The sequence below is a fragment of the Trichoderma virens genome (assembly GCF_000170995.1).
Source record: "Trichoderma virens Gv29-8 chromosome Unknown TRIVIscaffold_4, whole genome shotgun sequence".
Taxonomy (NCBI): domain Eukaryota; kingdom Fungi; phylum Ascomycota; class Sordariomycetes; order Hypocreales; family Hypocreaceae; genus Trichoderma; species Trichoderma virens.
Window position 1 is genome coordinate 445,241 of NW_014013745.1, and position 17,594 is coordinate 462,834.

At 51.1% G+C, this 17,594-nt stretch overlaps 8 protein-coding genes across 8 annotated transcripts; 5 read left to right on the forward strand and 3 right to left on the reverse strand.

Annotated features, from left to right (window-relative positions):
- Positions 1 to 587: 587 nt before the first annotated feature.
- On the forward strand, positions 588 to 2,351 carry TRIVIDRAFT_146090 (uncharacterized protein; the record flags this gene model as incomplete). Its single annotated transcript, XM_014103071.1, has 6 exons — positions 588 to 1,220; positions 1,279 to 1,350; positions 1,457 to 1,591; positions 1,650 to 1,976; positions 2,054 to 2,145; positions 2,222 to 2,351. The coding sequence occupies 6 exons, from the start codon at positions 588 to 590 to the stop codon at positions 2,349 to 2,351; spliced, it is 1,389 nt and encodes a 462-aa protein (XP_013958546.1).
- A 467-nt stretch (positions 2,352 to 2,818) lies between these two features.
- On the forward strand, positions 2,819 to 3,532 carry TRIVIDRAFT_215571 (uncharacterized protein; the record flags this gene model as incomplete). Its single annotated transcript, XM_014103072.1, has 2 exons — positions 2,819 to 2,890; positions 2,967 to 3,532. The coding sequence occupies 2 exons, from the start codon at positions 2,860 to 2,862 to the stop codon at positions 3,476 to 3,478; spliced, it is 543 nt and encodes a 180-aa protein (XP_013958547.1).
- TRIVIDRAFT_177956 (uncharacterized protein) lies at positions 3,531 to 4,728 on the reverse strand (the record flags this gene model as incomplete). The annotated part of the gene is made up of 1 exon (XM_014103073.1): positions 3,531 to 4,728. One exon carries the CDS (start codon positions 4,665 to 4,667, stop codon positions 3,531 to 3,533), a length of 1,137 nt encoding a protein of 378 aa, XP_013958548.1.
- A 203-nt stretch (positions 4,729 to 4,931) lies between these two features.
- TRIVIDRAFT_71705 (uncharacterized protein) lies at positions 4,932 to 6,501 on the reverse strand (the record flags this gene model as incomplete). The annotated part of the gene is made up of 4 exons (XM_014103074.1): positions 4,932 to 5,410; positions 5,468 to 5,604; positions 5,658 to 6,310; positions 6,370 to 6,501. The coding sequence occupies 4 exons, from the start codon at positions 6,425 to 6,427 to the stop codon at positions 5,152 to 5,154; spliced, it is 1,107 nt and encodes a 368-aa protein (XP_013958549.1).
- A 1,734-nt stretch (positions 6,502 to 8,235) lies between these two features.
- Positions 8,236 to 11,123, forward strand: TRIVIDRAFT_71706 (uncharacterized protein; the record flags this gene model as incomplete). Its single annotated transcript, XM_014103075.1, has 4 exons — positions 8,236 to 8,319; positions 8,426 to 9,043; positions 9,101 to 10,166; positions 10,225 to 11,123. 4 exons carry the CDS (start codon positions 8,236 to 8,238, stop codon positions 10,842 to 10,844), a joined length of 2,388 nt encoding a protein of 795 aa, XP_013958550.1.
- A 338-nt stretch (positions 11,124 to 11,461) lies between these two features.
- On the reverse strand, positions 11,462 to 13,932 carry TRIVIDRAFT_229827 (uncharacterized protein; the record flags this gene model as incomplete). Its single annotated transcript, XM_014103076.1, has 3 exons — positions 11,462 to 12,631; positions 12,693 to 13,590; positions 13,663 to 13,932. 3 exons carry the CDS (start codon positions 13,930 to 13,932, stop codon positions 11,775 to 11,777), a joined length of 2,025 nt encoding a protein of 674 aa, XP_013958551.1.
- Positions 13,933 to 14,535: 603 nt separating this feature from the next.
- TRIVIDRAFT_30624 (uncharacterized protein) lies at positions 14,536 to 15,471 on the forward strand (the record flags this gene model as incomplete). Its single annotated transcript, XM_014103077.1, has 3 exons — positions 14,536 to 14,631; positions 14,722 to 15,203; positions 15,273 to 15,471. 3 exons carry the CDS (start codon positions 14,536 to 14,538, stop codon positions 15,469 to 15,471), a joined length of 777 nt encoding a protein of 258 aa, XP_013958552.1.
- A 571-nt stretch (positions 15,472 to 16,042) lies between these two features.
- TRIVIDRAFT_29989 (uncharacterized protein) lies at positions 16,043 to 17,505 on the forward strand (the record flags this gene model as incomplete). The annotated part of the gene is made up of 4 exons (XM_014103078.1): positions 16,043 to 16,194; positions 16,261 to 16,669; positions 16,737 to 17,131; positions 17,196 to 17,505. 4 exons carry the CDS (start codon positions 16,043 to 16,045, stop codon positions 17,503 to 17,505), a joined length of 1,266 nt encoding a protein of 421 aa, XP_013958553.1.
- Positions 17,506 to 17,594: the final 89 nt, after the last annotated feature.

Genomic DNA, 17,594 nt, shown 5'->3' on the forward strand with positions numbered 1-17,594 from the left:
ATTCAACCGCATGAAGTCTTGTGATGATCTTTCGTCATCTCAAACTTCACCCGGTCACAAGCACCTTGTCAAAAACGATCCATCACCATCAGCATCACCTCAATTTTTCCAAAGAAAAAAAAGGACCAATCACCAATTCCCCTACATCATCTCGTTTCTCCGATTTCTCACACACTCACCCATGCTTTTCGTAATACTTTCGTAATATTCACCCGTACCAACGCCCATGGTCACCTAGTAAGTATATCATGATCCAAACTAGTGCAAGCCAAAGAGTATCAAAGTCCTTTCGGGGAGTGTCGGCTTCTCGAAACACATGCAGGGCAGTTCCCCGATGCCGGAGAATCGGAAGTGCCGCATCGAGTGAAAGCTGCTGGATTGGGTAATACGACGGATAAATTGCAGGCCGGTAGCTGGAGCCTGGAGCTTTAAAATGGGCTGCTGCGTCTCGTGGTTCATGTAGTTTGGCTCGTCTGGACTTTGTCAACTGTAGATAATTCTATCGAAAGAAAAAGAGTGTTATTAAAAAAATTCAGTATACAGGCTGTGGGAATATATGTACTAACCTGGAACTTACCATACAAATCATGTCCAAGACGACCGTCACCACAACAGAGACGATCCTCCTCCAGCCACTCTCCCCTCCGGCCCCCATAGCTTCCATCTCGCGCCGATCTTCCGATCCAGATCTTTTAGCTCCCATCACTGAGCATTCGGTTCATGATGCCGAATCAGCCTTACCGCCTGAAACTGCCGTCTCCACGGCCCAGAGATGGAATGATCCACCCAGGAACAAGTATCGTGTACTGTCGTGCTTCTTTGCGTTTCTCGTCTATGGCATGAATGACGGCGCGCCAGGTGCCATGGTACCTCTCTTTGGAGAATACTACCGTCTGTCGCATTCAATTGTCTCGCTCATCTTCCTCAGTCCCATGGTAGGCTGTGTGCTTGCCTCTTTCACTTCCAACCGTCTCCATGCCGTAGCTGGAAGACGGGGCGTCGCGGCAACGGCAACAGGCGCATATATCCTGGCGTACCTGGGCCTCACGCAGCATCCCCCCTTTCCAGTTGTCGTCTGCCTCCTTGTTTTGACGGGGTTTGGAAGCGGATTGATGAACGGAAGTTGGAATAGTTGGGTTGGGGGCCTGGTTCAAGGAAGTACCCTGTTGGGGTTCCTGCATGGGTTTTGGGGTGCGGGTGCAACGCTGGCTCCAATCGTGGTATGTTGTGCACTTTATTGCATATTGTGATTTGTTGTACTCATGCATGATGTTGCAGATATCGAGAATTGCGACAAAGGTGGAAGATTGGTGGATCTTCTATTGTAAGTGGCATCTGAGAATCAGCATCGTCTTTGCAGCTGCATTCAACTGACACAACCTAGGTTTGATGGTTCGTTGAATCTCTTCCGCTTCTTGTAGAATAACCGTCAACTCACATGCTCGCATCTATTTAGACAGGTTTGGCTTGCCTTGCCTGTGTGGGTGTCACTTCATCTTTCTGGGATGATACTGGGTCGGGATTCCATCGACAACATGCCTCCCCATCGCCCAATGCACAAGAAGGGACTATCAAAATCTTGAAAAATCGGGTATTGTCTCACTTCGATTGTAAAACCAAGTGTTTGACGCTAAACTGATCATGACTAGGTGACTTTGACGCTCTCTGCGTTCATGGTTCTCTATGCGGGATCTGAAGTAACCATTGGCGGTTGGCTTCTGACTTTTATGATGAGCGTACGCAACGGCTCGCCAACCGCCTCATCCCTGGCTACTTCGGGCTACTGGGTCGGCCTCACGGCTGGTCGCTTCGGCTTGGGCTGGATCACTGGATATGTGGGAGAAAAGGTCATGGTGACAGTATATTTGCTCAGCGCAATAGGCCTGGAGATTGGATTCTGGCTCGGCAAGGAGTTTGCAGTCAGCGCCGTCATGGCCGCGCTTATTGGCGTGTCAACGGGAATGATTATGCCATCGGTGAGTTGCCTGACACATGTCCAGAACGGAATGGGATTCTTTTGACTCAAGGACGATGATTAACGACTTTATGATAGGGAATCCGGGTCATGACCAAGCTGTTGCCTCCAGAAAAGCACCTTGTTTCCGTGGGCTTTGCGACAGCGTTTGCCGTGTCTGGGTCTTCCGTGTATGCTTTCCCCATCTTAATTCACCTCATCATCACGGGCGTGAGAGTTAGAGCTAACATTCTTTTCATCATCCAGTTTTCCCTTTGCAGTCGGTGCACTTGCTGAGGCGTATGGTGTACAAGTTCTTCAGCCCGTCGCCCTAGCATTGTTTGGATCGCAGCTGGCGCTATGGCTGTTCATCTCGCGAGGAAAGCTCAAGGTCTAGATGGCCAGATCTGTCGGACCGTCGCCGCTGTGGACTGAGAACACTTGTATGTAAATGCCAGCCCTCCTAGCGGAACTCGGCAGCCCCTTGACCAGCCACTGCATGGTAAATGGTTTGAATGGATCGGAGATGGACTTTAAATATGACCGCCCAAATTCCGTCCAGATATATTAGTAGTGGATCAGGTAAGCCCACCAGAAGGGCGATTTTGACGACAGCAAAGGCGCAACAGAATGGAGGCCAAAAGAATCCGCGGCCGCTGACTCGTTGCGACTTGCGGCGACCCCGCCATGTGCCCCTCTTGAGATCCGAGACGCTTCTACTTTGTTCTCCGGTTTGGGCAAATTGATTTTGCATTTGTCTTGCCCCACTGTATTTCTTCGACTTTACTTAAGAGCCGCATTTCGCGTTTGTAGATGTAATTGAAGTCCCTCAAGTCCGAATCAACTCAGAATTCAACAGCGTCTTCGGTAGATCTCATTTCTCAAGAACTCATAAATCAAACAAGATGGCAACTGTTCGGCACGCATACCGCGAGGGTAGGCTCATTCCTCCTGCGCAATGGCTGGGGAAGCATGTGAGGGACATGATCCGCTAACTTGAGTGCATTCGCAGATGTCCCCACCATCCTGGGCTTCATTCAGGCTCTGGCCGACTATGAGAAGGAGTCCGATGCTGTCAAGGCGACTGTCGAGTCTCTGGAGAACACAATTGCGTTTGCGCCTTCTGGTGCCACCAGCCCTCAGAACTCCCTGCCCGTGACCGAGAGCATCTCATCAACTCGGCCTTCACGCTGTCTCCTTCTCTTCAATGAGGAAGGCAAAGCCGCTGGAATGGCCATCTATTTCTACAACTATAGTACATGGCGGGCCAAGTCTGGTATCTACCTGGAAGACCTTTACGTTGACCCCTCACAACGCGGCAAAGGATACGGCAAGACGCTGCTGTCCGCGCTGGCAAAGGAAGTTGTCGCCATGGACGGCGGCCGTCTGGATTGGTCCGTGCTGAAGTGGAATGAGCCGAGCATCAAGTTCTATGAGCTCATCGGAGCCACCGCAATGAACGAGTGGGTGGGAATGCGCGTTGACGGACCGACGCTGAACAAGTTGGCCAATCTGACCGACTAAATACCGTATATATTCTGCATTTGAAAGTCAAAAATAAAGAAAGTTCCTGTCTTCATGATGATGGTGTCTTGTGCTGTTTACGACCGTTCTCATCCACGCCTTCGAATATCTCGCGCTGATGCTTGGCCGCAGGGGGGAGCCGTGACTGGATGCTACCCCACGTAAATGAGTATTTGAGAGTGTTGGGATCCTGTGCCATTGTTGGTGTAAGTTGCCATGCTCGGGTGTAGGCTCTTTGAAACCATCTTGTTGACAGGTTGCGGTCGCGATCCTTGACGCTATATGGGCCGCTATCTTTTTGGCCAGTTCGCCGTTGTTGCTTTAGGGCCTTTGGCTTTTCAACAATAGCTGCCGGCTTTGTAGCATAGTCTTTCCAGTTCCATTGTGTCTGTGCCGCCCTCTCTTCTGTCGCTGCCAAAGAGTTTGCAAGTGGGCGCCTTTCCGGTATCTTCCACTCGCCTCTCTCCTGACCTCCATTGCTTAGCTGCTTGAGCATCTCCCATTCACCCTTGCCCAAAGGAGGCATAATCTTTTCGGCGTTTCGTCGCCACCAATTAGCTCTCTTTGTCTGCTTCAGGCTTTCTCCGGGCGGTTTTCCCCATATGGTCTCTTTAGGAATGAATTGGTCTGGGTCAAGCGTCTTGACCGGAGTCCCAGGCCAGCTGGCGGTCCCCTTTGTGTCTCTTTGCTGCTGTCGCTGTGAATGTAGAATTCGCATAAGCTTTTCTTGGTCCCATTTCTCGAAAAAGGCCTTTTTGACTTTCGCAGCGCCGTCTGCCGTGGCATGTGTCGCTGAAGAGGGACCCTTTGAAGCCTCGTTGCTTCTACCTGCTAAATCAAGAGCTTCTTTGAGAGCACTTGAATCCTTTGGGCCTTGTGGAATCACAAACTGTGCCATTAACTCTCGTCGCCTGCTTCCTGATCTCCCAAAGCCTTTGGATATCAAGCTCTCCATTGCTGCCTTTTCGCCGCTGTTGGCAGCTCGTAGCGTTCGCAGAGCCGTGTGGGCTCGGGCAAGATGAGCTTTTGCACGCGTGTCATATTTGCGATGACGGTGGAAGCGATCTTGAATCGTAGACGCAATCTCAGCTCGGAATGCTGGAGGGAGGTAAGAGCATTCTCGAAGTAGATGACGGTAGAGCTGGACTGGGGATGGAGAGGTGGGAAGGGGATATGCTGGGGCAGGCATATTGAATAGCTGAGGTTAAGGCTCACATGAGCTAGACAGAACTAATAGGGCTATCCCAGAGGAGAATTGGAGAAGTACAAGCTGCTTTGTAGACGGCAGAATTGTGAATGGATGGAGCTTCTATGAATGCACTATCTTATCGCAAGCTTTGGGAAAGATTCTATCGTAATTGGTTAAACCCCGGTTGATCTTTGAATTGTAGTCGCTGTGTACAATACTCACTTGAGATCAGCAGTCAGTTTTACATGCCAAAAGACAAGGCTTGACGTTATTAATGCAATTAGTTATTTTTTGTACATGATTTTACTATATTGTACTTTTTCTAGAAACTGGCTAGTAGTTTCCAATGCCCATCTATTTTTCGATACTGTATCAACTATAGCTGATATCTTCAAAGTTCATCTCTTGAAGATTGCTTTTTTGATCTTGTGATTATATATATGTCGTGAAAAAGTTGCAAACAATGCGAAGCCGGTAGGCTACTCTAAGGTAACTCGCTTACTCTGTCCTTGTAAGTCTTCTCTGCTCTCGTCCAGACACCCTCGGTGTCACGGCGGTCCAAAGTGAGCAAAGCTGGCAGCAACAGGCCAGAATACTCATCACTGGATTCACGTGGAATCATGGTTGGAAGGTGATCGATAGCGATGACTCTCAATTCTGGGTCAGTGACAGGCTTGGAGGTTGCAATCGTAGGCTTGTCGAATGTGGACCAGGTAGAATAAACGGGGACGGGGTTGTTCACGCTGCGTAACTGTTAGCATTACTAGAGCCAGGATTTGGGCAACAAAAGGGCAGCTGACCTATTCGGATCACATGAAACATCGCAGATTACTCTTAGTCGTCTTTCAGGGATCGCAAGAGACTCGAAAGTGACGAAGGGAGGTGTAGGGTTGGGACCCAAGTAGACGCAGTTAACAAAGATGTCTGACTCCGCGACCTATAAGAAGTTAATATATGCAATATTAGATCATTCAGAGAGAGAGAAAATACCTCTTTGAACGGTCCACCCTTGGCCGTCTCGGCGAGATCAAATTTCAGGACGGAATCTTCGCTAAGACCAATCTCACGGCAGAAGTCTACCGCGCCGCTACCACATCGACCCAAGGCTCCAATAACGATAACACGAGGAGCTTGGCCGTTGTTTGCACGAATGGCAGGTTCGAGCGCAGACTTGACATGCTGAACCAGAGCAGGTGCGTTCTCAAAAAGAGGCACTTCACCTTGGGTGACGCCGGGGTTGAGGACTTGGTGAGCCCATGAGATGAAAGCAACTGCAGCACCGGCATAACCGGCGAAATAGCCAAATGCGGCGATTCTGCGACCCTCCGCCGTAGTTAAAAATTCGAGATCGTAGAGGGTGCCACCGGCGCGCGCGAAGCGAGAAAGTGAAGGAGCCCATCCAGTCTGCTTCTTGAAGATGTGTTGGAAGTGTATGTATGTATGGGGCAGGTCAATGTCATCCTCAGGGAGCTCCTTGAGACCCAAGATGATGTCCTCCTTTGGGGCCTTGATCCATGATCCAGCAGGCACCAATTCAGCACCAATTTCCGCGAACTCTTCGTCCTTGTAGATACGTTCCGTAGATCTCTCGACACGGACAATGTAGCCAGCGTCGAGGAGTGCCTTGGCAGTCTTGGGAGAAACTGATCCAATTGTTAGACATGTGATGCAACGCAAAAGTGAGCCTGTATGGGCAACGTACGGGGCGAGCGGCGCTCGAATGGCTTGGTATCAGCTCTTAGATGGATGACGGTAGGCATATTGGGCGCGAATTGGTCGTCGTGCTGTGTGATGATGTGGAGGAGAGTGATTGAATGAAGAAATTGAAGACTTTACAAAGGCAAAAGAGGTCAATATCTACTAGGCGAAAATCGACATCATCGGCCTTCTTGAGTCACAATCGCAGCGATGGTGGGGTAGCAAAAGTGAAATGGCGGGGCCAACCATGCCATATCATCACGTGAATCGCCAATTGAGTGTTTGACAGCTCCGACAACGCTTCGATCTGTTTGTTAGTGGGAGGGTCTTTCGATGCGCTTTTTAGCATCAGCCATTGGGCTGCAAACAAGCCGTATTGACTCGTTGGGTCGGCTATTGCCCGATGATGTGCGGCATTTCCATGATGAACCTTATTCTATCCAATGGATCTGACCGGCTGCAACCGATGCAAACCATAGGATATAAAAGTACAGTACATATGTCTATTGGGGTACCTCCATACAGTATCGAAAGTCTAGGTATGCCAGTTGTTGAATCAACTTTCGCAGCTTATACGCCATGCCCGTATTAAGAAATGCTTATGTAGGATCATGATAACGAAGAGCTGCCGTGAACAGAAAAAGGCCCCCAAATGTAAGAGCCGATGATGACATCCCGCTCTTGGCTGTATCATTGTATCGGCTGTATGGTATTACCTAGGTAGTATGGCTCAGCTGTCAACAACACTCAGCAGCACACCGCAACCTCCAGCTTCTCGCCGTGATTGGCAGAGAGGCTAAATGTTGACAGTAAACAAACACTTTGAATGGCCCTCTTAACAGCGCCACGCAAACCATCTTCAACAAACAAACAGTCTCACATCAAGTCAGAGCAAGCCCAGGGCTGTTTAACCCCACCATGGTCCACCTCACCGGCATTAAAGCGAAAAAAAAGGGTCACTTTGTCGCGTGGCGCGACACGCACGACACGAAATCACGAAACAGACACGTCGGCGGCGATTCAATTAATTGAGTTGCAATGTCAACGCGCACCGCATCGAAATTGACCAAGTACCTGTGCTAGTGTTCGTACCTCGCACAGGCAATATTTCCTGCAGTGCAGGTCTGATGTACATACGGGGAAGCATTGTGCATATGCCTCTCTGCTCTGTTCCTTTCCAGGCCCCCACACGTCATTTTCATTGCATCACGGCCTGATCCTTTTTCGTGGCTCCTTGATCCGTGCAAAGTAGTACCGTTCCAGAGTCCCTGTGAGGTTTCGGAACTCTCCACTGTAGCCCTCTGTTCTAAACACCAAAGCCTCACCTCACCTCGCGTTTCTTTTCCCTCCACAACTACGAGTACATCGTTTCCTTTTATTATTATCCTCTCGGTCGCTGCATCTGTGGCCGTGATTCCGCCGTTTCATTCGTTACAATCCTGCAAAGCGGAGCCATCGCCGAGCCCCCTCTCGGCAGAAGTAGTAATAGTTACATACCTGACCTTGCACACAATCTTTGCTGCAGATTTGCTCCTTGTTCCCCTGCCAGCAACCCACGCGGCCCGAATCTCATTTCGCTTCCACCACAGGCCTCGCTCAAACCCTCCGAGAGAGCAGAAGCTTTGCGACAAGCAGCAAAGAGAGAGAAGAAGGAAAAGGCGGCGACGCACTTTGGATCCGGCGCGCATCGACTTTTTTCGTGAGCCAAGTATATGGATTAGACTTTTGGGTTGGGAGAGCTCGCTAGTGCCGCCATTTGTCGTGTCCAATCTCGTGCGACAACCGCTGACCGGCATCAACTCCAACCTTTCCTCGACACTCACCTTCCGCCATGCCATCCGCGTCGCAATCGTCGCAACAGTCCTTCACAATGAGCCAGCAGTCACAAACGGGGCGTGCGGCCTCATTTAACCGCGGCTACAATGGCGGCGTCGACGGGCCTCAAATCTACTCGGTATGCATTCCCGCCATGTGCCGACGCAGCGCTTCGGGGCAAGAGATGGCCTGTTCCCGCCATATCGAGCTATCGGGGAGCCACTGACTGACATTTTATGAAATAGGCATCGTATTCGGGTGTCGATGTGTACGAGATGGAAGTGAACAACGTGGCTGTCATGCGCCGTCGCCACGATTCCTGGCTGAATGCCACGCAGATTCTAAAGGTCGCCGGCGTCGACAAGGGGAAGCGCACCAAGATTCTCGAAAAGGAGATCCAGATTGGCGAGCACGAAAAGGTGCAGGGAGGCTATGGCAAATATCAGGGCACTTGGATAAAATTCGAGCGAGGAGTCGAAGTTTGCCGCCAGTACGGTGTGGAAGAGCTGCTGCGACCATTGTTAACCTACGACATGGGCCAGGATGGTGGTGTTGCAGGCCGAGGCGATTTCAACACCCCTACCAAGGAGCAAGCCATGGCGGCGCAGAGGAAACGCATGTATAATGCTGGGGGGGATGGAAGACCCAATGGTCTGTCGGGCACCTTTTTCAAGAACATTTCTAGCACGGCCTCACACGCAGTTGCTGCTATCAGCAAAGCTCGTTTTGGCTCCCCTGGACCCCGAAACCGAAATGCCCCGTCAAGAGCCCCCAGCTTCAGCCGCCAACCCTCGATGCAGAATGGCGACGATTTTCCCGGAAACTCGCAGCAAAGTTACACCTCCGACTACACTAACCAAGGCGTTGACTCTGCTTACTCCACACAACAACAGCAGCAGCAACAACAACAGCATCAACAGCAGTCGCAGCACCAACAACAGCAACCGAATGGTAGTGTGAGCATGCCTGACAACGAGCCGCCTAGAAAACGCGCACGGGTTACCATGACTCCCGCCGACAGCTTTGGGGCCTATGGACAGAACATGGAGGTCTACGCCAACGCCTTTCCGGGATCACCCACGGAACCAAACGAGTCCTTCGTATATACTCAGCAGAGCGCAATTAACGATCGCGACGCCGTCGACGAAGGCAAGGGCCCGTCACCCCCGCTTCCCTACGAGATGTCTCCCGACGTTGAGATGAAACGCAGCATGCTGATGGGGCTCTTCATGGACTCAGCTACGGAGGAACTATCACATGATATGCTTCAGACATTTACGCCTCTGGAACTCGATATGCCCATTGATCCTCAAAGCCACACTGCACTTCACTGGGCAGCCACACTGGCACGAATGCCTCTTTTGCGGGCTCTCATCACCGCTGGAGCCTCGCCGCGACGGGTGAATGCTTCGGGAGAGACTGCCCTTATGCGGGCATGCCTCGTCACAAACTCCATGGACCAGGGCTCATTCCCAGACCTTCTTGAGGTTTTGGGTGGTACTATTGAGTTCCGTGATCACAAGGGACGAACCGTTTTGCATCATATTGCCGTGACAAGTGCGGTCAAAGGCCGCAACGCCGCCAGCCGATATTATCTCGAGAGCTTATTGGAGTGGGTAGTTCGACAGGGCAGCGTCCCCAACAGCCAAGCAACACAGTTGAATGGTAACGGTATCAATGGCTCACAATCCATTCCCAAAATGGGCATCGCACGATTCATGTCCGAGATTGTCAATGCCCAGGACAGCTCAGGAGATACAGCACTCAACATTGCAGCTCGAATTGGAAACAGGAGTATAATATCTCAGCTTCTCGAGGTCGGAGCCGATCCAGAGATTGCCAACCGCGTCGGTCTACGGCCACTGGATTTTGGTATTGGTGGTGAAAATGCTGAAGGAAAGCAAAATGGGGATGCAACTGCTGAGAAGAATGGCGCCCCGGGATCCAGCCAGCGAAGTCGTGAAAGTAGCGATGAGATTATTGATTGTGAGTTTTATTCCTGGCTCATATTCTCCCCCTTGCGCATACTAATATTATATAACAGCCATTACCCATCTCCTGAATGAAACTGGCGCCACTTTCCAGCAGGAAATGAAGAGCAAACAGGCTTCTCTAGACAACCTACATTCTACCCTCCGAACTACCTCCACCCAGCTAGGAGAGGCCCGCCGAAGCGTCGAGCAAATCACGGCCACCCTCAAGAAGCAACAACTAGCCCGCCAAAAGGTCGCCAACCTCACCCATGCTCGAGAAGACGACCAATTCAGAATCATGAACGAGCAATCCAACGCAGCTCAGTCCAACCCATCATCATCATGGGAGACCGAACTCGCCGCCATGCTGGAGGCTGCAGAGGAGGCCTCAACGTCAGGTGGTTTCGCCAGCGAGGGAATGCTGCCCTCTGCGACAATATTGCGGGCACGAATCCGCGCCATCGAAAGCCGCAGAGAAGTCACCCGCAAAATGGTCTTGGCCCTCAAGGGGCGAAGCCGCGACGTCGAAGTTAAGTATCGTCGTGTCGTTGCGCTGTGCACAGGCGTCCCGGAGACGGAAGTAGATGCCGTCGTGGACGGTCTCCTCAAGGCCGTTGAAAGCGAGAAGGACGAGCTGGAGATAGGAAGGGTAAGGAGATTCCTCGGAGGAGTCGAGGGTGTTGTGCACTAGTGATCGCGCTCACCTCGTTGGATCTTCTTATTCCGCTCCCTTTTTCGCTTTTACTTTTGCTTTGGTCTCTTGAAAAGTAGCGCTTTTTGTTTTTGTTTTATTCCCGTCGAATTCGTTGTATATTGTACACTGCATATGTGGGACAATTTTCCGGCATGGGCATATCGGACATTATTCTGGCCTCTTTTTTTCTCGACCTTCTTCATGACGGTCCTCATTTCACCCCCCTTTTTGTGGCGGTACATCACATTACTTTATATATATATACATACATACATATATTCATATATGCGTGTGGCATTTTTCCGGCTTGCTTTTTTCCTGTACACTCGGATATCAAAGGAGGTGGGGAGAGGTGTTTGGTTCGGTTGAGGGTCTGGCATCGTTGGATGTATATCACCTTTTTTTTTTTTGGACGTTTTCAAGGTCCTACGATGGTGTCTCTTTTTTATTCCTTAGTTTGTGTTCATTGTATACCGGAGTTTTCATCTTGATGTTTATTTTTATTGCATGTAATGTAATGAACGCATGTTTACGTGAGGGCTTCGAAGGAGAACAATGTCTTTATTACTACTCAAAATTTGATGGGATGCTCAATACGGTTGATAATAATGTGTCGAGAACAAGTGATTGACTAATATCTGCTACCTATATTACTTCGACGTTACTCTAGAGATATCGTAGATTATTGCTCTAATCAAAATTCTCAAATAACACCCTCCCTAACATGGCTTCGAAGCAGTGAGAGACCCAACTTGCCTTGGCCCCCCTTGAAAAGCAAACACTCAGATAGCTTCCGGTCCGCCGTAAACGCCATACAATGCCAGTAACACCAAGAACCACGCAATAGTCCCGTCTTCAGCTCGATAAATATTCGCCTCGGGAGGATGGTGCAAAAAACGAAAGAACGAAAGAAAGGTTATTTTCCACCTAGGCACCATTCCGATATGCCACCTCCCACTTCTTCTCCACATCCCCAATCTTCTTTCTCAGCCCCTGGATCTCGCTAGTGAGCTCGTCCAAATTCCTGGACAGGGCACTGACTTCTTCGAATCTCCTTGCGCCATGGGCCGACTTGACCATTTCCTCAACCATAAACTTTTGCTCCTCGAGGACGGCAAGGCGCTCTTTCAGGTCCTTTTCTTCCGTCTCCAACAGGCTGACCACCGTACTAGTTTCGCTAGGCGCCTGGGAAGCGTTCTCGGACTCGGCAAGTTCTGAATGACGCAGACTTGACGTCGAATGATTTGTTGAAGGAAGGAAATGTGAGTGTGATGAGGATGTCGACGGAGTAGATCGGTGGCGCAGCAACTGTGGTAGGTTTTTCAGCGGTAGCATATTGGTATGTAGAAATGAGCTCGCGTAAGCGTAGACTGCTATTTGCAATCTTTGCTGAGTCGGGTTATCTGTGTTCAAGTCGCGCAACCTCTTGGCTGCGGATCCATACTTGGAGAAGCTGTCTATTAGACGCTTCCGTATCTTGCTAGCCTCTTGGATTTGCGCGTGCGTAGGCGGAGGTTTGTTTAGATCGACCTCCCCGTTTTCTTTAACCTCTGGCTGCAGGGCCAGAAGCGCTCGATGGAAACTTGGTAGAAGCTGCCGTATGCCTCGCTCAAACTGGCGAAGCGTTTCATAGGCTCGCTGATCTGGAGGTCTATACGCCAAGGATGCTGCAAAGTCGCGACTGGAGAAGATAGTATCGTTACATTCCTTGCACATTCTAATATCCACGGCCATATGGCCATTAGCGGTAGAGGAGGGCGGCTTCTCTGTGCCGGGGCCGGTTGCTATATGTGGGTTAGTCTGGAGAAGAGGTGAGGAGTATACAAAAGGCCAGGTTATACGTACGTCCAGCGATGCTTAAACTGACTTCCGATGAGCAGCCAGTTTGAGGGTCTCCGCACACTACGCGGCCACAGATTCGGCAGTGATGTCGCCTAAATGTCCAGGAGCCGAACTCCTGGCGGCAAAAGGGGCAGTCCGGCACCTTGTCATCCTCCTCCCATGTCACCACTGACTGCTCGATTAATTTCCGAGGATTCTTTTGGCCTGTCAAAGATTGAACAGGACCTAACAATGATCCGTTCGATGCGTTGGTAAGCGCCTCAGGTGAATTCGCAAGTAGTCTCGTAAGCTTGGTTAGTCGCTTCTCTAGTCGCGAAACCTCCAAGGTGTGTCTCTCGACTTTATTCCTCCTAATAGCCTTAAACATGTCCGTATGGTCGACCGAAGTCCCGTTGTGATCGTTGTATCCTTCCCTAGATTTGTAGCATGTCTCGCAGACTCGTGCCCAGAAACCGCGAACAGGTTCATGGCTTGCACTCCTACTGAGCTTCATCTGGTACATGGTGTGCTGTTCGCAAAAGAGTCGCCCGCATTTCCTGCAGTTGACGCTTCCGTTTATAGGACCAAGGCCCTTTCCACATGTTGGATCCGTACACATATCGTAGCCCGTTGAACGTTGCCAATGACTTCTGGTTATGAATTCTTCTGGGTCGACGGGCGTCTCTATGGGGAGTTTGCCGGAAGAGCTGGTTCCTGTCGGCAGCGGTGGCGTGATGGGGTTGGATTCGTTGGATTCGAAAACCTCGAGGCCGCGCAGTTTCATATTGATCATGGACAGCGGCTGGAAGCGCTTCGCTTTGAGGACCTGCTTGTCGAACCATGTCTTGACCTCGTTTTGTTCTTCGGCAGGGAGTTCTTGGTGGGTGTCGTCGATGTGGCGGTTGAGCTGGAGCAGCGTCACCTTGAAAATGCCATCAGCGTTAGCATGCGTCACGGTAAAGAGTTCCTCTCTCATAGCATCACGGCATCATACCATTTCCTCGCTGCAGATGGGGCACACAAGGCTCGACGCATCGGCTGCGCCGCCCTTTGGTTGTGCCCCAACGCTGATGCTGGAGCCGATATCCTGGCTCAAGTCGGCCAAACTCCCGCTGGCAGGCGGCGATATCGAAGAGGAAGCGATAGAAACGGTGCTCTCAGACGGGGCAAACGGACTGGATGCTCGAGGCACAGCCGGAGGGGTCGGACCAAGGCCCTTGCCGCTCCCCAGGATCCTGCCGCCGCCGAGCCTGCGTCCAGACATGGCGGTTTGCGGTGTTGAGCGAGAAAGAAGTAGAATAAGGCGACGCACAGGAAAGGGGAAAAGGAGCAACAGAGGCCAGAAATTACAGAGGCAACCCGGAACGACGAGACGACCAGACAAGGCCGATCCGTGCCTGGAGCTGCATAGCTGGAGAGCAAGGCAAGGCTAAGAGGCTGAGGGGGCTGTGGACGCATGTATATGCGGCTTGTTACGTCGCTGCCGCAGGGTGGCCCCCCGCTAATGATTTAATGATTCGATGATTAGCGCACTTGGCTGCTACTGCACAGCGCCCTCACAGCGCGCTTGACGCTTCCCGCCCGCTGTAATGGCGTCCGCGCGTGCCCGTTTTAGCGCCCTTGCACGTCAAGCTGATCCCTGTAGCAGCAACATGGAAACAACTTGCAGTGGGTCGGCTCCCCAGGGCTGCTTATCGGCTCACCTTATCGGGCTGCGAAAAGGCCCCGTCCCCAATTCCGCCGTAAGACTTGCACCGAGACCTTGTCTTTGACTCCGAATCCAAAACCGTGTCGCGTGGGCACCCAATATTCGCTTTCAACCCTTTGCAATTGATCAAAATCCTTACTTGAGTACAATATTTGGACAATGGGCAAGCCGTTTCCGCAAGTTCAGCCTGGAGGAAGCCTGATTCTGGCATACCGCGTCAAGGACAAGAATGTCCTGGTGGTAGGCGGTGGTGAGGTAGGTCTGGTCTGGTCTCTGTGTCTGGAGCCCATCTATATCTTGACACCCCTTCGAGTTCACGGCCAACTAACAGGATCATCCCGGCAGGTCGCGGCTGGCCGCATCCTCAACTGCCTCAATGCCGATGCCCAGGTCACCGTCGTCTGCCCTGCGTCGGGCCTCAACGAAGAGGTCGCCTTCCGAATTGCCGAGAAGCAGGTGACACACATCGACCGCCTGTTCGAGCCGTCCGATCTAGACAAAGCAGACATGGTGCTGGTGGCCATCGACGACCCGGCAGCCTCTACGACTATATGGAAACTGTGCAAGGAAAAGAGAATCCCGGCCAACATTGCAGACGTCCCCCCTGAGTGCGACTTTTACTTTGGCAGCGTCCATCGTGACGGGCCTCTGCAAGTCATGGTCAGCACCAACGGCAAGGGACCTCGGCTGGCGGCATCACTGCGGCGACACATTGCCAACCAATTACCACAAAATGTCGGGAACGCTATTGAGACAATTGGAGAGCTGAGGACGCGGCTACGCAAGGTTGCCCCCAATCCTGAAGACAGCCAGAAGCGAATGCGATGGTGAGTTTGGACACGCCCTTGGGGTCGACACCTAGCAATTGCACATGGAGACACTGACAGAAATAATAGGATGTCAAAAGTCAGCGATACCTACAAGTGGGAGGAGATGAGTGAGATCACGGAAGAGGATATGGACAACCTCTTGCTCTTCTACCCGGTGAACAAGGTTCCGGATATCGATATTTTGAAATCTCTACGCGGCCCGGACAACGACGTGAAGAAGCTCGACATCTTTGACGGGTCGTTTGGATTCAGCGTGGGGTCATGACGATGGTGAAAGTGAAAGAGCCGGCCATACGGGGTTGTCTTTTTTTGTTTGGCCAAGTTAAAATGGGAATCTCCTAATCATGTGTTTTTGGTGTTGATGTACTATAAGGAGCAAGCGCAGAGCTTTTTTGAATACCAGATATAGAATGACGTGTTCCTATTTTCTCATTTCTTTGCCAATTCGGACATCAATTCGGCTCCTCTTCTAGAAGAACAAAAAGAAGAAAAAATGAAAGAAAAAATAGATTCCAAGGTCTCAGCCCAGGTGTAACTTTTCCGCCCATCACGGGAATTCCGAAATGTGGGATGACGTCGTACGGCGACCGGAGTTGAAGCCCATTCTCCGGCCATGTTCTTCGGATATGCTCTCAACCACAACACCGGGCATCTAATATGCAGTGGCTCGCCGGTTGACTCAGACGGCGAGTGAATTTAACTTTAGATGTTATTGTTCATCGAACTTCTTTATATATAGATACAGAGAGGATGGAGTATGGCTGAAGAAAGCATCCTCACTCACCATTAAACAGCAACACATTACTGCTCCCCTACGAGGATTTTTTCATACGAAGATGGCTCCCCCCACCGTTCTCATTATTGGCTGTGGCGTAGCCGGGCCGGTCCTTGCAATTCTTCTCAAGAGCAAGGGCTATCATCCGATTGTCTTTGAAAAGGTCCGAGAACTTGGCACTGCCGGCGCATCGTTGATGGTAATGTCGAACGGGTAAGCGCTATGCTAAGGAGCAATACATCAATCATGATACAAAAATATTAATTTCGGAATTTACAGGCTCAAAGTCTTTGACTTGATTGGAGTTGCAGATGCCATCAAAGCTGATTCCCTTCCACTAACAGCCCTTTGGGATGCCAAAGCATCAGGAGAGGTTTTAGGACAATCCAGTCTACCGAGCACCTTTGCCGAGAAATACCAACAGCCCGCCACTGGTATCAGGCGAACGAACCTTAACCTGCTCCTGAAGAACAAGGTGTTGGAAGCGGGCATTGAGGTCAGAGAAGGATGGGGGCTTGTCGATATACAGGAACACGAAGACTCGGTGACGGCGACTTTCAGCAATGGAGAAACAGTAACGGGATCTTTCCTCGTCGGATGCGATGGCATCAAGTCGGCATCAAGAGCCGTCTTGCAAAAGCAAAAGGGGGTTGAAGAAGGCGCTCCTTCATTCACAGGTCTCACACAGGTTCGTCTGACGATAACCTGGTCAAGATGATGCCAGATTACGGAGTGGCTAACAAAGAGATGCAAAGACGGCCTTCTTATCAGAGACACCGGAAGCCCTTCGAGACACAGCAGCGATGCGCAATTGGTACGGCGATGGAGTTCACGTCATTTCCTACCCAGTTGGCCCAAGGACCATGTCATGGGCCCTCACGCAGCGAGAGACTCAGGAGAGGGAGGAGACATGGCGCCCCTTCACAGCCGACGAGATGGAAGCTCAACGAGATACCCTTTGCAAGCTCCTCGATGGTTGGGATGCCAACATCGCCCTGGGAGTGAGATCTGCTGAGCGAATCATCAAGTTCGGCCTGTTTGATCGCGATGAGCTGAAGCCGGAGCAATGGTACTCGAGGCGTTGTGTGTTGGTCGGAGATGCTGCCCATCCCACAAGCCCCCATCTCGGTCAGGGAGCGAACCAGGCCATGTAAGTGATAATGGTATTCATCGTATTACCGCGTGTATTCTAACAATTTGGCTTTGCAATACAGGGAAGATTGCTACCACCTGAGCAGCGCGCTCCCGAACCTCTCCCCCGACGCCCAAACCGAAGATTACGCCAAGAACCTCGAGGCCCTGGGAAGCAGTCTCTCGGAATCCATATTCCGCCCCTTTGCAGAGAAGCGCCAGCCACGGACGTCTATTCTCGTCAAGGGCGCTCGCGCTCTGGGCGAAAAACGAGTTGCCTTGGGTCCCGAAAAGGGCAGAGAGCGAGACGAGTCCGTTGCGCAGTCTTACGAGGGCAAAGCCGAAGCCATTGTCGCCAAGTTTGAGGGGCTGCTGAGCCAGCCGTTTAATTAGATGTTTCGGAGTAGATCATGAGGTTAATTTGTCAAAGCGTAATGACTCTACCACTTCTACAGAAATAAATGTACATATTATCTGGAGCT